This window comes from Xyrauchen texanus, chromosome 1, assembly GCF_025860055.1.
Source record: "Xyrauchen texanus isolate HMW12.3.18 chromosome 1, RBS_HiC_50CHRs, whole genome shotgun sequence".
Classification (NCBI taxonomy): Eukaryota; Metazoa; Chordata; class Actinopteri; order Cypriniformes; family Catostomidae; genus Xyrauchen; species Xyrauchen texanus.
The window spans coordinates 22,223,788-22,239,091 of record NC_068276.1 but is presented as its reverse complement, the minus strand read 5'-3'; the positions used below and the strand labels follow the sequence as shown (position 1 = coordinate 22,239,091).

The 15,304-nt window shown below is 37.9% G+C and overlaps 1 protein-coding gene, 1 long non-coding RNA gene and 6 other non-coding genes across 13 annotated transcripts; 1 reads left to right on the top strand and 7 right to left on the bottom strand.

Moving 5' to 3' along the window:
• The first annotated feature begins 5,068 nt into the window (after nt 1–5,068).
• On the top strand, nt 5,069–8,963 carry arl2 (ADP-ribosylation factor-like 2). Its single transcript, XM_052133803.1, has 5 exons — nt 5,069–5,247; nt 5,460–5,570; nt 7,896–8,058; nt 8,316–8,396; nt 8,519–8,963. The coding sequence occupies exons 1-5, from the start codon at nt 5,183–5,185 to the stop codon at nt 8,651–8,653; spliced, it is 555 nt and encodes a 184-aa protein (XP_051989763.1). The 5' UTR covers nt 5,069–5,182; the 3' UTR covers nt 8,654–8,963.
• Nucleotides 8,964–10,796: 1,833 nt separating this feature from the next.
• On the bottom strand, nt 10,797–10,866 carry LOC127651936 (small nucleolar RNA SNORD31). Its single transcript, XR_007971628.1, has one exon. It is a non-coding gene; the product is annotated as a small nucleolar RNA SNORD31 (small nucleolar RNA).
• A 297-nt stretch (nt 10,867–11,163) lies between these two features.
• Nucleotides 11,164–11,232, bottom strand: LOC127651953 (small nucleolar RNA SNORD31). The gene has a single exon (XR_007971633.1). It is a non-coding gene; the product is annotated as a small nucleolar RNA SNORD31 (small nucleolar RNA).
• Nucleotides 11,233–11,263: 31 nt separating this feature from the next.
• Nucleotides 11,264–14,320, bottom strand: LOC127647812 (uncharacterized). Of its 6 annotated transcripts, none has more exons than XR_007971104.1 (10): nt 14,258–14,308; nt 13,743–13,784; nt 12,956–13,001; nt 12,729–12,781; nt 12,474–12,516; nt 12,231–12,288; nt 11,997–12,047; nt 11,776–11,809; nt 11,486–11,536; nt 11,275–11,316 (listed from the first exon to the last, which is right to left on the bottom strand). It is a non-coding gene; the product is annotated as an uncharacterized LOC127647812 (long non-coding RNA). The 6 variants fall into 6 exon arrangements; XR_007971107.1 differs by having other exon boundaries at nt 13,728–13,784; nt 14,258–14,294; XR_007971105.1 differs by lacking the exon at nt 14,258–14,308 and adding an exon at nt 14,148–14,165.
• Nucleotides 11,379–11,447, bottom strand: LOC127651946 (small nucleolar RNA SNORD31). Its single transcript, XR_007971632.1, has one exon. It is a non-coding gene; the product is annotated as a small nucleolar RNA SNORD31 (small nucleolar RNA).
• On the bottom strand, nt 11,609–11,735 carry LOC127651957 (small nucleolar RNA SNORD22). Its single transcript, XR_007971634.1, has one exon. It is a non-coding gene; the product is annotated as a small nucleolar RNA SNORD22 (small nucleolar RNA).
• On the bottom strand, nt 11,878–11,946 carry LOC127651929 (small nucleolar RNA SNORD30). Its single transcript, XR_007971624.1, has one exon. It is a non-coding gene; the product is annotated as a small nucleolar RNA SNORD30 (small nucleolar RNA).
• On the bottom strand, nt 12,121–12,185 carry LOC127652102 (small nucleolar RNA SNORD29). Its single transcript, XR_007971662.1, has one exon. It is a non-coding gene; the product is annotated as a small nucleolar RNA SNORD29 (small nucleolar RNA).
• Nucleotides 14,321–15,304: the final 984 nt, after the last annotated feature.

Here is a 15,304-nt window from a genome sequence, read left to right as displayed (position 1 = left end):
GCTAACGTGCCTGGTCATGATTTATACTTCTGTAGTCTATAGTGGTAGTGTAAGCCGTAGGCGGCGAAATGAGGGCCAATAGCTCTTTTAAGGAGGTGACGCAATAGAGGGGAGGATTAAAGTGTTTCGTTTTCGAATTATTTTAAATGGCCCGGTTAGCGGATCCGACCGGTCATAGCTTCCGGCAGGATATTGCCCGTATTTAGCCTGTTTATTTAAGCAGTTCATTTCCCGCTCTACACAATGACATTCTGGGAAACGCAGGGATCAGGAAGTGAAAACCGGTCGAGTTATGTGGATGGGATTTACAGTACTCACTTGTTTTGTGGATGTAAGACTGTTATAATAAATTAATAAATGACTAAATAATTATACTTAAGTAAGTATACTATCGTATTTATTGTAATATGTACATTTATATTCAATTTAGGCTACAGTATTCCGAAAAAGTTGTGAGAGTATTGAAAATGCGTATAAAAACAAAAAGTATTGATCTGTAAATTCGAGTCACCTTGTGCTATATTGAAAACACTATATACAACATCACATTATTTGATGTTTTTCCTTGTGAATTATATTTTATTTTTTATATATACTGTACATTCAAATCATATGGCACTGTTAGTGTTACACAGAGGGCACCATTAATGCAGAAACATACACTGGCAAAAACAGTTGGCCAACCATCTGTGTACCTCAGCAGAAACTGAGATTCCTCAGACCAGGCTATGTTTTTCCTGTCTTTAACTGTCCAGTTTTGGTGAGCCTGTGCCCACTGCAGCCTCAGCTTGCTGTTCTTGGCTGACAGAAGTGGAACTGTCTATTGCTGTTGTAGCCCATCTGCCTCGAGGTTCGACATGTGCATTCTGAGATGCTTTTCTGCTCATTACAATTGTACAGAGTGGTTATCTAATGGGGCTTTTTCACTGCATGGTACAGCATGACTCTGCTTGCTTTTTGGGGGTTTTCCACTGGGGATAGTACCTGGTACCTGCATGGGTCATTCTTACTATTCGGTGCCATTTCAGCTTGGTAACATTCTATCAAAAAAAGTTACAATTTCCATGATTTAATCATTTTATGTGAAGAAGGGCTTGTTACACTACAATAAAAATATATTGGTCCAGCTCAGGATATTATTCTTTAATAATTTTGACCAAAGTCTAAAAGTCTTTGACTAAAGTCTTTGCACGTCCACCCTGTTACAGGACATCCTCATCTCAATTAATAAGTGTTTTGAGTGCACAGTTATTGTATTATTTACATTTTCTAAGAGCTCAAATGTCCCTCACTTTACCCTGCAAATGTATTTTAACAAAGAGTTCATAAACAAGCATTATCATGAAAAACAGTTGTTGTATTTTAAGGCACAGTGTAATTTCAACACATTTCTTTTAGAATAAAAATGCATTTCAATGGAATTTTGGCCCCATTTTAGATGATTTCATTTTGCCCTTTCGTTCCCTTACAAGTAACCACAAAGATATGCATAACATTTGTTGAACTTATTTTATTAATATAAAAAACACAGAGGTAACAGGGTGGACAGAGGGGAAACGAGGTGGACAGGACATAACAGGGTGGACGTCACACCACTGAACCACCTGCCACCCCCTGAAGAAGAAAGACACATGTCCACATCAACCATACAAACTTAATCATTTTCAGTCTCACATCTCACAGATAACAGCAACAGTAAACTACTAAACAAACCAGCATCCCAGGTGTTTTTTTATGGAATTCCACACTGTCTTCTCTAGCTGGATGGACCTCTTATTTAAAGGTTGTGGCTCTTTCATCAGGCACACAATCTGCTCATCCCTATACCAGCAAATGTCCTCTCGAGGACTCAGTCAGAAGAACTTGTTGGTCCCATTCTTATGCATGCATTTTACCCTGACATCTTCTTCAACCTCCTTGATGAGGGTAGGGTTCACCATCGTAGTTGACATTGCACCACTGCCCAATGTTTTCTTTCATGATGACCTCAGGCAGTGATGGTTCGTCGATGCAATGTGGGCTTTCTTCTTCTCCCAGGCTCACCTCCTTCAGTCCATAGCATACAAAGTCGAGTAAACCTTTGTCTGCCTGACAAAGGCAAGTTATATCGTGGTGGAAAAGTGCCATAAGTTACCGTAGCCTTTCTATCAGCTTGAACAAGTCTGGCAATTCTCTGTTGACCTCTCTCATCAACAAGGCATTTCTGTCAGCAGAATTACCCCTCACTGGATGTTTTTTGGACCATTCTGGGTGAATTCTAGAGACTGTTGTGCTTGAAAATCCCAGGTGATCATCAGTTACAGAAATACTCAAACCAGCCCATCTGGTACCAACAATCATGCCACGGTCGAAATCACTGAGATCACTTTTTTCCCAGTTCTGATGGTTGAACTAAAGCGCCTGACCCGTAATTGCATGATTGTATGCATTTCACTGCCGCCACATGATTGGCTGATTAGACAATCGGACGAACAAGTAGGTGTACAGGTGAACCTAATAAAGTGGTCACTGATTAACATTTTAGCAACATGTACTGCTATCCAGAAACTGTCTTTTCCAAGGTGTCTCTGTATTTGCCTGTAGGACAACACCAAACCACATACTTCCCGGATTACTAGTGCATGGCTGTGTAAACAGTGACCTGTCTCCATTTGAGAATGTGCGGCGCATTATGATGTGCAAAATACGACAACGATGGCCCTGTAAATTGCACAGCTGAAAGCCTACATAATGGATTCTTGCTAAACCTATCAAACGTACAGTCAAACAAATGTCTTTAGTGCCCAAATATTTAATGTGTTATTAGAAGAAATGTGATGTTATACAGTCGTAAACACTCAACTTTTTGCATCACGTTGAAATCATCTGATTTGAAATGAATGAATACAGGTAAAACAACAAATCATTTTTGTTAAAGTGCTTTCAATATAGCTCAGGGTGAAGAGAATTTACAAATCACACCTTTTTGTTTTTATTAGCATTTTTGGAATTGGGGTTGTAGAATAAAGCATCTCTGGTTTAGTAATCTGGTGTGTAATTTTTCCAGCTATCATTAATTATCTGAAACTAGCCTTCATGGTGGACACAACATTTAGCATGATACCAGCCAGATTAAATTATCTGATCTGTTTCTATTTCCTTAAATACAGATTCCTGACATGATGCTTGGCTCATAATGTCAACTGGCTTTTATTGTTGGACTGTTTTAGCTTCATCGTTTGCACAGTGGCCTTTTGAAATTAGCAGCTTTCTTGACCGTGAAATTCTTAACCAGTTCACTCCTACAGTTTGCTCATGTAGAGGGCGCTATTGGACAGGGTCTTAATATTTTTTATTTATTATATTCATCCTTGCCTTTTCCTGTAAACGCATTGACAATTGGTTGTACACTGAGATACTTTTGCGTTGACTATTACTATGCTGACTATAATACATTTAATAAATCAGATTGCATGTATTCCAATTTAAGTAAAATATGTAGGCTTTACTTTAATCTGCCAAAGACATGTCTTAAAATGGGCTTTGTAGAGGGTGACTGTCACCATTGATGACATTGTGTTGCATCTGCCTCTTATATAAAAAGTGATGACCGGAAATCTTATATGCAAAAAGCATTACTACTATGTTTTTTTAACAAGGTTTTTATTTTGTTGTAAGGAACGTGCAACAAATGTTGCACGTTCTCCCCGTGTCTGCGTGGGTTCTCTCCGGGTACTCCGGCTTCCTCCCACCATCCCAAAAGACATGCAGGCTAGGTTAATTGGTGTCTCCAAAAAAATTGCCCTAGGTGTGGATGTGGAGGTGAGTGTGAGTGTATGTCTGTCTATGTGTGGCCCTGCGATGGACTGGCGACCTGTCAAGGGTGTCCCCCGCCTTTCGCCCAATGTTAGCTGGGATAGGCTCCAGCCCCCCGCGACCCTGTACACAGGATAAGCGGTTGACGATGGATGGATGGATGTAAGGAACGTTCTCTGTTCGAAAAAATCTGAATTGACAGCAATGCTGATTTTTTTCTTAAAGAAATAGCAAAAATCGAGGTTAAAGTGACACTTAAAATGGAAGTAATTGGGGCCAATTTTGGTAAACGTTGATATCATGGTAACACACTGATTGGCTCTTTAATCTGTAAGGCGGGACTTCCTTTCTACATCTGTTGGATGTTGGGCGCGAGAGCTTCTTGGCTGAGGGTTCCAATGTCTCCCATTCATTTTAATAGAAGTGGCCCATCTCTGTTAAATTATCTCTGGTGTAACTCATTATTATATATAAAAAAAAAAAATATATATATATATATATATATATATATATATATATATATATATATATATATATATTTTAAAGGAATGACAAGTCTAAATCATTTATTTTTTTTGGCAAACACAAAGGTTGCAAGCATAGGCGGAAATCGCGGAGGTCGGGGTGGTCAGGCCTATCTGAGGGTCGTCCCCCCTAAAATATCATTAAAATATGTGTATTGTAAATAATATAATAATATATTCTTAAAATAATTGTTTAAGAAATAAAATAATACAAATGCAAACGGGGCAACAACAACAAAAAAAACTTGGTGTCCCCTTCAAAAATTGCTCTTGAGAATTGTTTTGTTTATTGCGCCCCCCAACATTTTGATGAAATTTTCGCCTGGTTGCAACTTCAGTTGGGGATACACAGAAACTTGAGAATGAATGAGCAAGGCACTTACCTTAATGTTTTTAGGGGGCTGTCCCTAAATTAGGCTTATTGATATAAACAGTAATCCATAGGTTACAGTCAAGGATAAAGTAAAGGTGGTGTAACCAAATGTTGGTTCATTTAACTTGGTTCTGGTGGGTTGGAGAAAGCATACAAGGTGGCGCTGCCATAGAAACGATAGATTTACTGAACGTTTCATGACAGCTTACTTCACCCGTCGAAAACGTAGACACGCCCTAACAAGGTTCTAATTTACCAATAGAAACTCACTAAAATAAATGACAGGAATAATAGCCAATCATGGCCCTTAACGTCACCGTTGCGCCCTTTCTAACCAATCATAACTCAGTATGTTAATTTGACTCATAAATCTACTTCCTCGTTTTCAGTGTGGCTGCGCATAATCGCATGTGATATTTAGAGAAATAATTAATAATAGTTTTCATTTCGTTTCAAAGCTGCTGTAGAGTTTTATATTTGAACCTTCGCGATGGGTCTGTTGACGATCTTGAAGAAGATGAAACACAAAGAGCGTGAAATGCGACTACTGATGCTGTATCTTTTTGATAAACAATTAGAGAGCTATACGTGCATTTTAATGAATATGTCCATAATAATTTCTTTCGCTGTACGCATGTGTTTGTTTTTGTCCTAGTCTGTCTGCACGTATTCTACTCTCGACTCTGATTTCTCCGCATGATTAGAATAATATTGCTATCATACGTGACGCAGAAGACACTGTTGTGGTCCCTAACTTCACCTTTCAGTGGTCTTGATAATGCAGGAAAGACGACCATCCTGAAGAAGTTCAACGGCGAGGATGTCAGCACTATTTCTCCAACGTTAGGCTTCAACATAAAGACGCTTGAGCATAGGGGGTAAGACGAAGGCCTGTTGTTTCTGTGCACATACTGTGAATGTTCATGAAAGGTACGATAAAGTGCTGCATTGTGGATGTCCTTGATTATACACTTAAATGGTGTTTACCAACGACCTTCTTTTAAACATTGAAACACATTTTTGAATCGTATCTTGCAAGGAATTGAATTGTATTTCATAGATCTTGGGAAAAAGCAGGATAATTATTATAGGACTGCATCTAATATTTTACTTCATAAATAGAAAAAGGTATCTATCCCCAGGAAAGAGATAGACATAAGCCTTGCCATTATGGCTTGGTGTAAAGCAAAGAGCAAAAGTTATTGTTTAGCAGTAACTTACCCAATGCCTCTAATACATTGCTTCATTAAAGGAGTAGTTCAGCCCAAAAATGAAAATTCTCTCATCATTACTTTTTATTGACTTTCTTCAGCAGAACACATATAAAGATTTTTAGAAGAATATTTCAGCTCTGTGGGATAGTGCAATGCTGCCAAAATTTTGAAGCTCCAAAATCCACATAAGAGCGACATAAAAGTAATCCAAACCGCTACAGTGGTTAAATCCATGACTTCAGACACTATACGATAGGTTTAGGTGAGAAAGAGATCAATATAGAAGTAATTTTTTTATCATAAGTTCTCCTCCATGCCCAGTAAGGGGCGATAAGCACAAAAAAAGTTGTTGAAAGTTTTGGCACCCATTCTTCTATCCTTCTAAAAATCTTTGTGTTCAGTAGAAGAAAGACGTAATGAGTAAATGATGAGAAAAGATTAGGGTTGTGCCGATGGACGATATCATCGTCCATCGTGATGGCTGACCAACATCACGATGTAGAGCCACCATTGTGATGCCACGCCCCCTTTTACGAGTCTTGCTAATGTGACTCACTAATCCTAGTCTCTTCTATAGTTAACCTAAAAACTTTGCAGGGATTGCTCTGTAAATTAAATTGAGAATATAACTAATGCATGTATGCTATTTTAAATACTGTAGTATATGCCAGAGACGTGACGTGTTAGTCTGTGAAAATACTGTGTCAGGCAGGCTACACAAATATTGATCTTGACATTGTTAGCTTCTTGTCTTTTTTTACATGTCTTACACTGTACATTTAGATTAAAATATTTTATGTTGTAGGCTACAAGAAAATAGCCTTTATTAATTAATTATTAGTAGTTGTAGTGTCTCAGAAAATCTTGCTCATTGTCACATAGCTCTTGTATACACTGAAGCTGCAGTTTAAGATAAACCCAGACCAGCTTAACGCCAAATAACTTTTGTCTGGTTAATACTTTTAAAGAAAAATTTCCTTGGCCATAAATCCATAATGTCAAGTCAAATGAAAGAAACAAGGTGAATATGAATAACACACATTTATTAAAACATAGAAGAACAACAAATAAAGAACAGGAAAACGGAACAACACTTAACATTTCACTTATAATTAGCAGCACAATTAACTTCAGCACAGGCTACAAAATAAATTATGTTATTGAAATATTGTAAAGTGGTCATATGAACTACACAAATGAACGTTTAAAAGATTATATGCAAAATCGAATAGCTCAAGAACGGATGGCTTAAAAATGCGTAAAGAAGTCTAATATCTTTCACCATAGACCATGTTTAAATTTCGATGTTTCTGGCCAGAAATACCAACATATTCACTTTATCTGGTTCTAATAAGCGGATTGGAGTAACTACACTACCCGCTGTGCTGAAGACCCGCTCTGATGGAGTACTGGTAGCACATATGCACAGATATTTCCACGCTAATCTTGCCATGAACGGAAATCTTTTGTCGTTCGTTTTCCACCAAGTCAGCTGGTCCTCTTCCCCATCAATGGCCATTTCCTGCAGGTACATGGTCATTTCTGCCTCGACCTTTTGCTCATCAGTGAGTAAAATAACGAAATTATAGTTTTATGTGGAAAATAGTATTTGTGTAAAGAGATATATCAAAATAAAAAGTGCACAACTCTTCTTAAGTGAAAGCTAAAAAAAAAAAAAATGCTTCACGTGTCGTGCAACCTACTGATAAAGCGCTGACGAGTCATTAGTTGGGTTAGTAAAATAACGAAATAATAATTTTTCATTTAATTTTTGAAAATTATATGAAATTATATAACCCCGCCCCACCGATGATATCATCGTCCATCGCGATGTTTTACTGTCAACATCATCAACTGCCAATTTAGGGGACATCACCCAACCCTAGAAAAGATACATTTTGGGGTTAAGGCTTCTTTACATTTCATATATGTATAGCTTTGATTTATTGCTTTACTCATCTCTCACTCTTTTTGTACCATCGTGACTAGGTTTAAGTTAAATATTTGGGATGTGGGAGGTCAGAAGTCATTGCGATCGTACTGGAGGAATTATTTTGAGAGTACAGATGGACTGGTGTGGGTAGTGGACAGTGCTGATAGATTGAGACTGGAGGACTGCAGGAAGGAGCTGAGTGCTTTATTACTAGAGGAGGTGAGTTTGCCAATATTTTTAGTTCGACATGACACAGAATGTTTGAAATGATCTGGTTTTGCGAACAGATTACCCATGAACCATTGACACTTTATTGTATGGAAAAAGGGACATGCCCTATATTGTTTTACAATTAAACCAGATTTAAATTGTTGAAATGTAACCGGTTTTATTTATATACACTTTATTTAAATCATATCACCTTGAAGTGTAAGATTGATTAATATAATAATCTTCATTCATTTTCTCATGAACAGCGACTAGCCGGAGCCACTCTACTGGTTTTTGCCAACAAACAGGACCTGCCTGGTTCTTTATCAAAAGATGCTATACGAGAGGTGAGCTCACTGACAGATGCTGTGATTTAGTTATTTCAATTTCACTTGCATGGTAGGCCCTAACTGTGAACGATCAGTGACCATGCTCTTGTTTTCTGAATTTTGTCTGTTAATCTGTACAGGTTTTATCCCTTGATGACATCAAGACCCATCACTGGTGTATAGTGGGCTGCAGTGCAGTGACTGGCGAGAACCTACTGACAGGTGTGGACTGGCTGCTTGATGACATAGCAGCTCGGATCTTTACAACAGATTAATGGACTAAACATTTCAACACATTTTGCAGATAGTGGACAATTCAGGCTCATTGGATTTGTTTAATAGTAGTTGTACTACTAAGGAGTTTTGTGCATTTTTGAAAGACCACAAGCAAAGCCTCTTGCTTTGAATGGTAAAGCTTAAGCAGTTTTTTATGTTTTTGTGTACTTCACTTTTCAAGTTATAACAGATTAACCCATTAAAAACCAACAAGGTTTTTTTGTCATCAAAATATACCTTCTCAGAAACTGTCAATACACCCATTTCCCACTTGATTAGGTCTTGTCTCTGGTATCTTTTCATTAAAATGTCTGATGTCACTCCAGTGCTTAAGAAATCAGAGGTGCTTCTCATTTTGTAAATTGTGCATCCTCGGTTCCTCTCTCCTCCGTCCTTAAGCCTGTGAGTGTGACCTGGAAACCAATCAAAGTCCGGCATCATGCTGCATCAATTGTCTAAATGCACCGTGATAAGGCAAGGATTGGGTACAGAGGAAGCTGCCTGAGGATGGTTGAACAAGAAAACTTAGGAGCATCCTATGCAGAAGACATGGCTGGAGTCAATTAGCACACCCTGGATTTGTACTTGCGACTCCTTGGGTGGTAGTCAGCGTCAATACTCTCAGCTACCCACACCCTCCCATCTTGAGAGTTCTTAATGACTACTTGAGCCCCAGGTTTCTACCTTCCTAAGCTCTCAGTAGATGATAAAATCTTGGAAAGGAACAGGGCATTATCGCTACTCGATGGAATGCACCTTTATTTCTAAAGGGTTGCTAGTCTTTAGGACTTTAGACCTGAACAAATAAAATTACTATATCCCCATACGAAAACCACACAATCTCAAAATAAATCCTGTATCACAGATCCTTAAACAGGCAGGGGCACACATTCAACATGGCCTTAACATTGCTCAGTGAAACAGGGTACGATGCTGTATGCAAGTTATAAATACTCAAGACATGTTTTCACATATACAGTACATAATAAAATTTGTTTATTCACCATTATAGAAAGATAAAAAGGTAGACCAATATGGATTTCTGGTATAAGTGATGAGATTGGATTCATAGCACCGAAATTGTAATTTTAAATGCTGAAATGCACCGGAAAACTCATTTTGAAAAGCTTGTGCTTTTCCATTTCCAGCTGCTTATATTGCGTTTACAAAAAGCAAACATTCATAAATCAGCACTACAACAGTTGATTAATAATCGCTTGTAAATTTATGACTGAACTGCTCCACACCAGCTGGAAACACCCGAGAATACTCACATTTTCACTTTGAAGGCTGCAGCGCATGCATTAAAACCAATCGTATTTTAATTGTTCATATGGCGATTCCAGTCTCTCCACACCCAAATTTAAGACAACTTTAAATAAGAGTTTGACTTTAAATTTTGGAAAACTGAATGACATTAGGACTTCAGGATCCACAGGAACGGTTCTATGAATCTGCAGTCAGGACATTGTCCCCTCTAACTCCGGCAGCCCTTTGAAAGTATAGTACATTCATTTTTTCTGCAGTCTACCTGGCCCCTAGCTTAGTGTTTTAACAGTTGAGATCATTAACTGGTTTAATATTCTCTGAGAAATGCAGGTATGCTTTTATTGGAAAACTGCATGTGTCATGATTGCATTTAGCCTCTATCCAGGATTTCCTATGGGATAAATACGGATTGGCCAATTTTCAAACTTGTCAGTGCCGTTAGTCAATGCCGTTGATGAGCCATCCCATGAGTTTCAGAAAGAGTAAAGTCTAAATGAGTGGTGAAGACAACTGTACGTCTGGTGTCACTTGCACTTTTAAACCAGTGATAACCAAAATGCACAAGTAGGAAGAGGTTACAACTTACAAAAAGGAACGCATTAGGCATAAACTTAAGGCCATTTTATTTTTCAGTCAAGTTACATCACAAGTGCTTGAACAAAAAGGACAACCTGAACATTCTAATATTCACCCTTATACCATGTATAAAAAGATTGTGTACTGCAAAGTTCCATTGTTGGAAGTACAGAACAACGCATTTGGGGAGTGCCACAGCAACTAAAGAGTACAACTTCTCCCCCAGATACAGCAACCTGAAAAGACAAAAGGAGAGATAAAGTAGAATCGACACCTTAAAACCTTCAATTTATACTAAGTTATCAGAGGGTTACCAATCAGTCATGAAAATCAGACTGGGGCGGTATGTCAAATCATCATTTCAAAATGTTGAATATTAAACAAAAGTTACAACACTTGAGCACAAACCTTTCAGGTAAGAAACAAGCATCTAGCAATTCAATCTCAGAATAGTACTTCATTCCCACGGCCATGGGAAAAACCTGAGGGGGGAAATAAATGAAGTAAAATTTAAATCTTGGTTATGCACTGCTCTTATATCACTGAATATTCAATCTCTATTCAGCACCACAAATGACTAGAAATCATTAAGTCATGGACATATTTTGAAAGTTCAAGGAAAAATTGCACAGGCACAAGGAAACATTCAACATAGGAGACAAAGTATGGATCAGAGGGGTTACCAATCTGTCATGACTTTCAGCCTGGGGCGGTAATTCTCATCACATCCCTATAAATCTGCATCAATGCCTTAAATCTTGTCTACTTGCCTTAACTTGGACAGCAAAGTCCATTATCATCCAGACATGGGATACACCTGAGTGGGGAAAAAAATAAAATTAGTGAAATTCAAATTAACAATTTAAAATTGTTAATCTACTGAGGTCAGGGGGTACCATTCAGTCAGATAACATCAGACTGGGGCGGTAATATGTCATCACACCTACTAGTTCAAGTTAAGCTCTAAAAGTCTAAATTATACCAACCTTGCCAAATTCAAAAGGTGCAAAACATCCAGCGGGAATTCTGTTGCAGAACTATAAAAGGAGCAAGCAAGAACAAATTAGGAAAACATGCAGTGTAAAATTTAATTTACACTAAAAGTTAGTCCTTCTCAGACTGTTGGTAACCCCAACAAGTCATCCCCTTATTGCCAAGGCAACACCAGTGGGTTCACCTTTTCAGGTTCTGGTATTGACACAAGGCGTAAGACATGCGCAAGTTACATCATAGAAAGGACCAACTGTAATAGATTGCAAGCTCAAATCCGACTCACCTCTTATCTGTACAGGCAATGTCATGTACACCACCTTTAAATGAAGAGTGTGCATTTTATTTCATGTACATGAACTACTTCAATGCAGAGGTAGCAGTACTGTAACATCAGTAATAAGACTTATCAACAGGATTTCAGACGAACGAGATTCCAAAGTAAATCATCATAAAGTTACAAAGAAACCTGATTGACTGCATGTGGAGTATCTGTAGAGACCTCACCTGATAGACAGGAAGGATTCAACCCATTCTTTTGTTTATAGCACAATGCTCCTGCAGGGAAAAAGACAAACTAGATTTTAGAACAAAAACCACACGTAGAGCGAGAATGATAACAAGGTCTACAATCTCTCAGGAGTTCACGACTTTTCATATAGGTTCAAAGTGAGCTAAGTATCTTCATCACAGAGAATGCAACACCACATATATTATAAATAAATTAAAGAATTTAACTACCTTTGCACAACCCAGGCCCTTCGTTTTTTTTTCCCAGATTACTTTGTGCAGACACTACCTAAAAGAAAAAATGTTTTAAATCTTGCATGGATTATGCCACTGCAACAAACCACAACTCTTGGTCTGATCAGGGCTTTGGTGACTAAAATGCCATGGGGCAAAAATGCCGTCCAGATATTATACGGTTTGAACCGTTCATCCTCTCAAACCATCCAGATGAAATTAAAATAAAATAGTACTCACCAGAAAAGACCTTGACTGCACTCCTTCAGTTCAAAAGTGGAACCTAGAGTAGTGGGTGGGAAAGAGAAAGGCATAGTAAACATAGCACAGGCATCGGTACAAAAATAAGCACCAAATCATACTGCTTGGTCAGACTTTGGTAACTAGAACACCATGTGACAAGTCTGTCATCCAGCCGAAATGGGGGAGGGGTGATGAACCCCATTAATCACTTCAAACAAAACTAATACTTAAATATAAAAAACAAGTCCTCACCATATAAAAAGGTCCATGGATACCCAGTGCATGCAGGTTCACTTGTAGGCACCCTTAAATAAATATAATATTTAAAATACAGCAAAAGAGAAAAGACTACTCAAGTCATTTGTATCAAGTCAGAATATTAAAAGGCAAACATCACTGAAACTCAGACATATGCTTGTCATTGAAATCATCATTCAATATTCAGACTACAGAAAACCCATCAACACTGAAGAACTTACATAAAGCTCAAAGGCCTTGACCTCATTCCAGCAGACTCCATGACAACTGCAAAAACAAAACTACATTTTACAAAAAGGCTGAATTCACAGGCAAGTCTAAGAACTAGCTTAAACTAATATGAAAACAGACCTCATTCAGAGTAGAACCATTTTTCATTGGACCACAAGTAAAGAGGCTGAGAGGGAAACACTCAAGCCTCTTTTAATAGTATCCATTGTATATGGTTGAATAAAGGTCCTAGACGACAACTTAATCAATCTGGAACCATTTAATCCACAAAGACAGTTGAAGCATGTCTACCCCTTAGTATAGCAAGGCTGTAGCTTATAGGAGTAGTCTAGGGAGGACAAAGACAAAATCTTAATATTAAAGGTGCCCAGCCCCATATACAGTAAGGGGGGCCTAATTCCTGAAGCCACTTTAAAATTCCTGTCAGAATCAGATGAACAGCTACTCTGAAAAAGGTCTGTGGACTAGCTGGCTAATGCTACTCAGTTAAGAACAGATACTTCAAAATAAATTCAGGAAGAGAGAATTCTTCAAGTCATCACAGTAGCATTGCTGTCTGAAGCCATGCTTTCACAATAGAAATGCCGCAGGTGGTACTAGCATGCAGGAGGCCAAACTGTTAGCCCAAGTTTAGAGGGGTTGTTTAATTCCCTTGTCGTCAAGCAAGCACAGAAGAAAAGTAAATTTTAAAGCAAATGGTATTCTAGTTATTTTTATAAACGTGAAGTTCTCATTTAATATGGTATTTATTAAAATGCACACCAAAATAAAACCCACCCTCCCAGTCCATGCACTGCAGGCTCATCCTGGTCTGCAAGGCTGCAAAAGAACAATTGTTTTAAGACACGTGCTTACACTCCCAACTTCCAGAACTTCACACGACAATTCTCATTTTAACGCGAAAACGAGAGAACAGCGCGTCAAATCTCGTCAGATAAATAAACAGCAATCAGTGTTTCAGTACAGGTCTGTGAAAGTTATTTATACGGAGATCACTACTAGAAAAGCAGTAAAAAGTGGCAATTTGAAGGTAAACCCCATAAATATGTTGCACTTCAGATGCGTAAGCACATAAAAGGTTGATAAATTGTCGAAATCCGCAAATATTTTCTATAACGAAGCAAGGATGGTTTTCGATTCAGATTATAGACTAGCAATCAAAAAAGCTAACGGGTCACCGACCTGCTCTCCACTAAAGCCTAAATATGAGACAACCTTACAAAGCAGAACAATCCAAATGGGCTATTTTAAATTAGCACCCACTAAAAAAAAAAAAGCTAAAGAAATATTACATTTGATTAAAGAAGCGCTTTTATCTTTCCAAATCAGATGCAACAGCAAAATGGACGAAGAGAAAGTTTCGGCGCCTTTTATTTATGTCATCACGTGAGATTCACGCCCACTTTACAACAACCAATGAGATTTAACAGGTTACATTAAAACGGCGAACATGGTTCCTTATGAACTCAAATATAAATAAACGAATAATTGTAACTGTAAAAAGTGTGGATAAAAATGGTTATGTAGAACTAAAAAACAGCGGAACAAAACAAACAGAGGCAAAGCACAACACTGGAAAAGCACTCTGTCACATGTTGCAATTGAGTTGTATTGGTTGTAGCTGAAAAACACAGATGAGAATTAGCATTTTGGAGCTTTGGGATTTTCCTAAGGGTTTTTAGTATGGTAGTTTAGCTTGAATAATATTGTGACTGGTTCACAAGCAATCCACGCTGATTTGAGCCCAAAAACACAGAATATCCATGCTGAAATGTTCTGAATACTCAAACGTTATACAATCCATGGTGATGTTGGGTGCTTCAGAGATGCTGGTCTTCACATCTTCCATGTTTGGTTAAACACAGAGCAGCATGTGTTTCTACCAGTCAGTGGCAGCAGCAGAATGAGACACATTTTTCAAAGACGTCCGTTTAGTGCATGTTTACAAAATACTAACAATTAAAAATAGTGCAGATGGGTGCAAAAACAGTCCAGGATGCAGTTCTAGAAGGACATAAGCCCCATTGGACCCCCCATTCACCTAATTTTTTATATTTCTTTACAATTTTGCAAATGTAGCTGATGAACATTCCTGAAATTAACACATTACTTTTGAGAGAAAATACTAATTTATCATTTTCAGATTTGTTTAAGGTTTTTTAAATAATTGTGTTTTTCAATAACTGTCCAAAAAGTGAAAGGATGGTATTTGGGGTAAAAAATAGTGTGGGCTCACATTGACTCATCCAATCATAATAGAGATCAGTTTGTTTCTAGAATACTTGAGATGTAATAAAATGGCAAATGATGTTTGAAATTAACAGGAAATAGGTGACTTT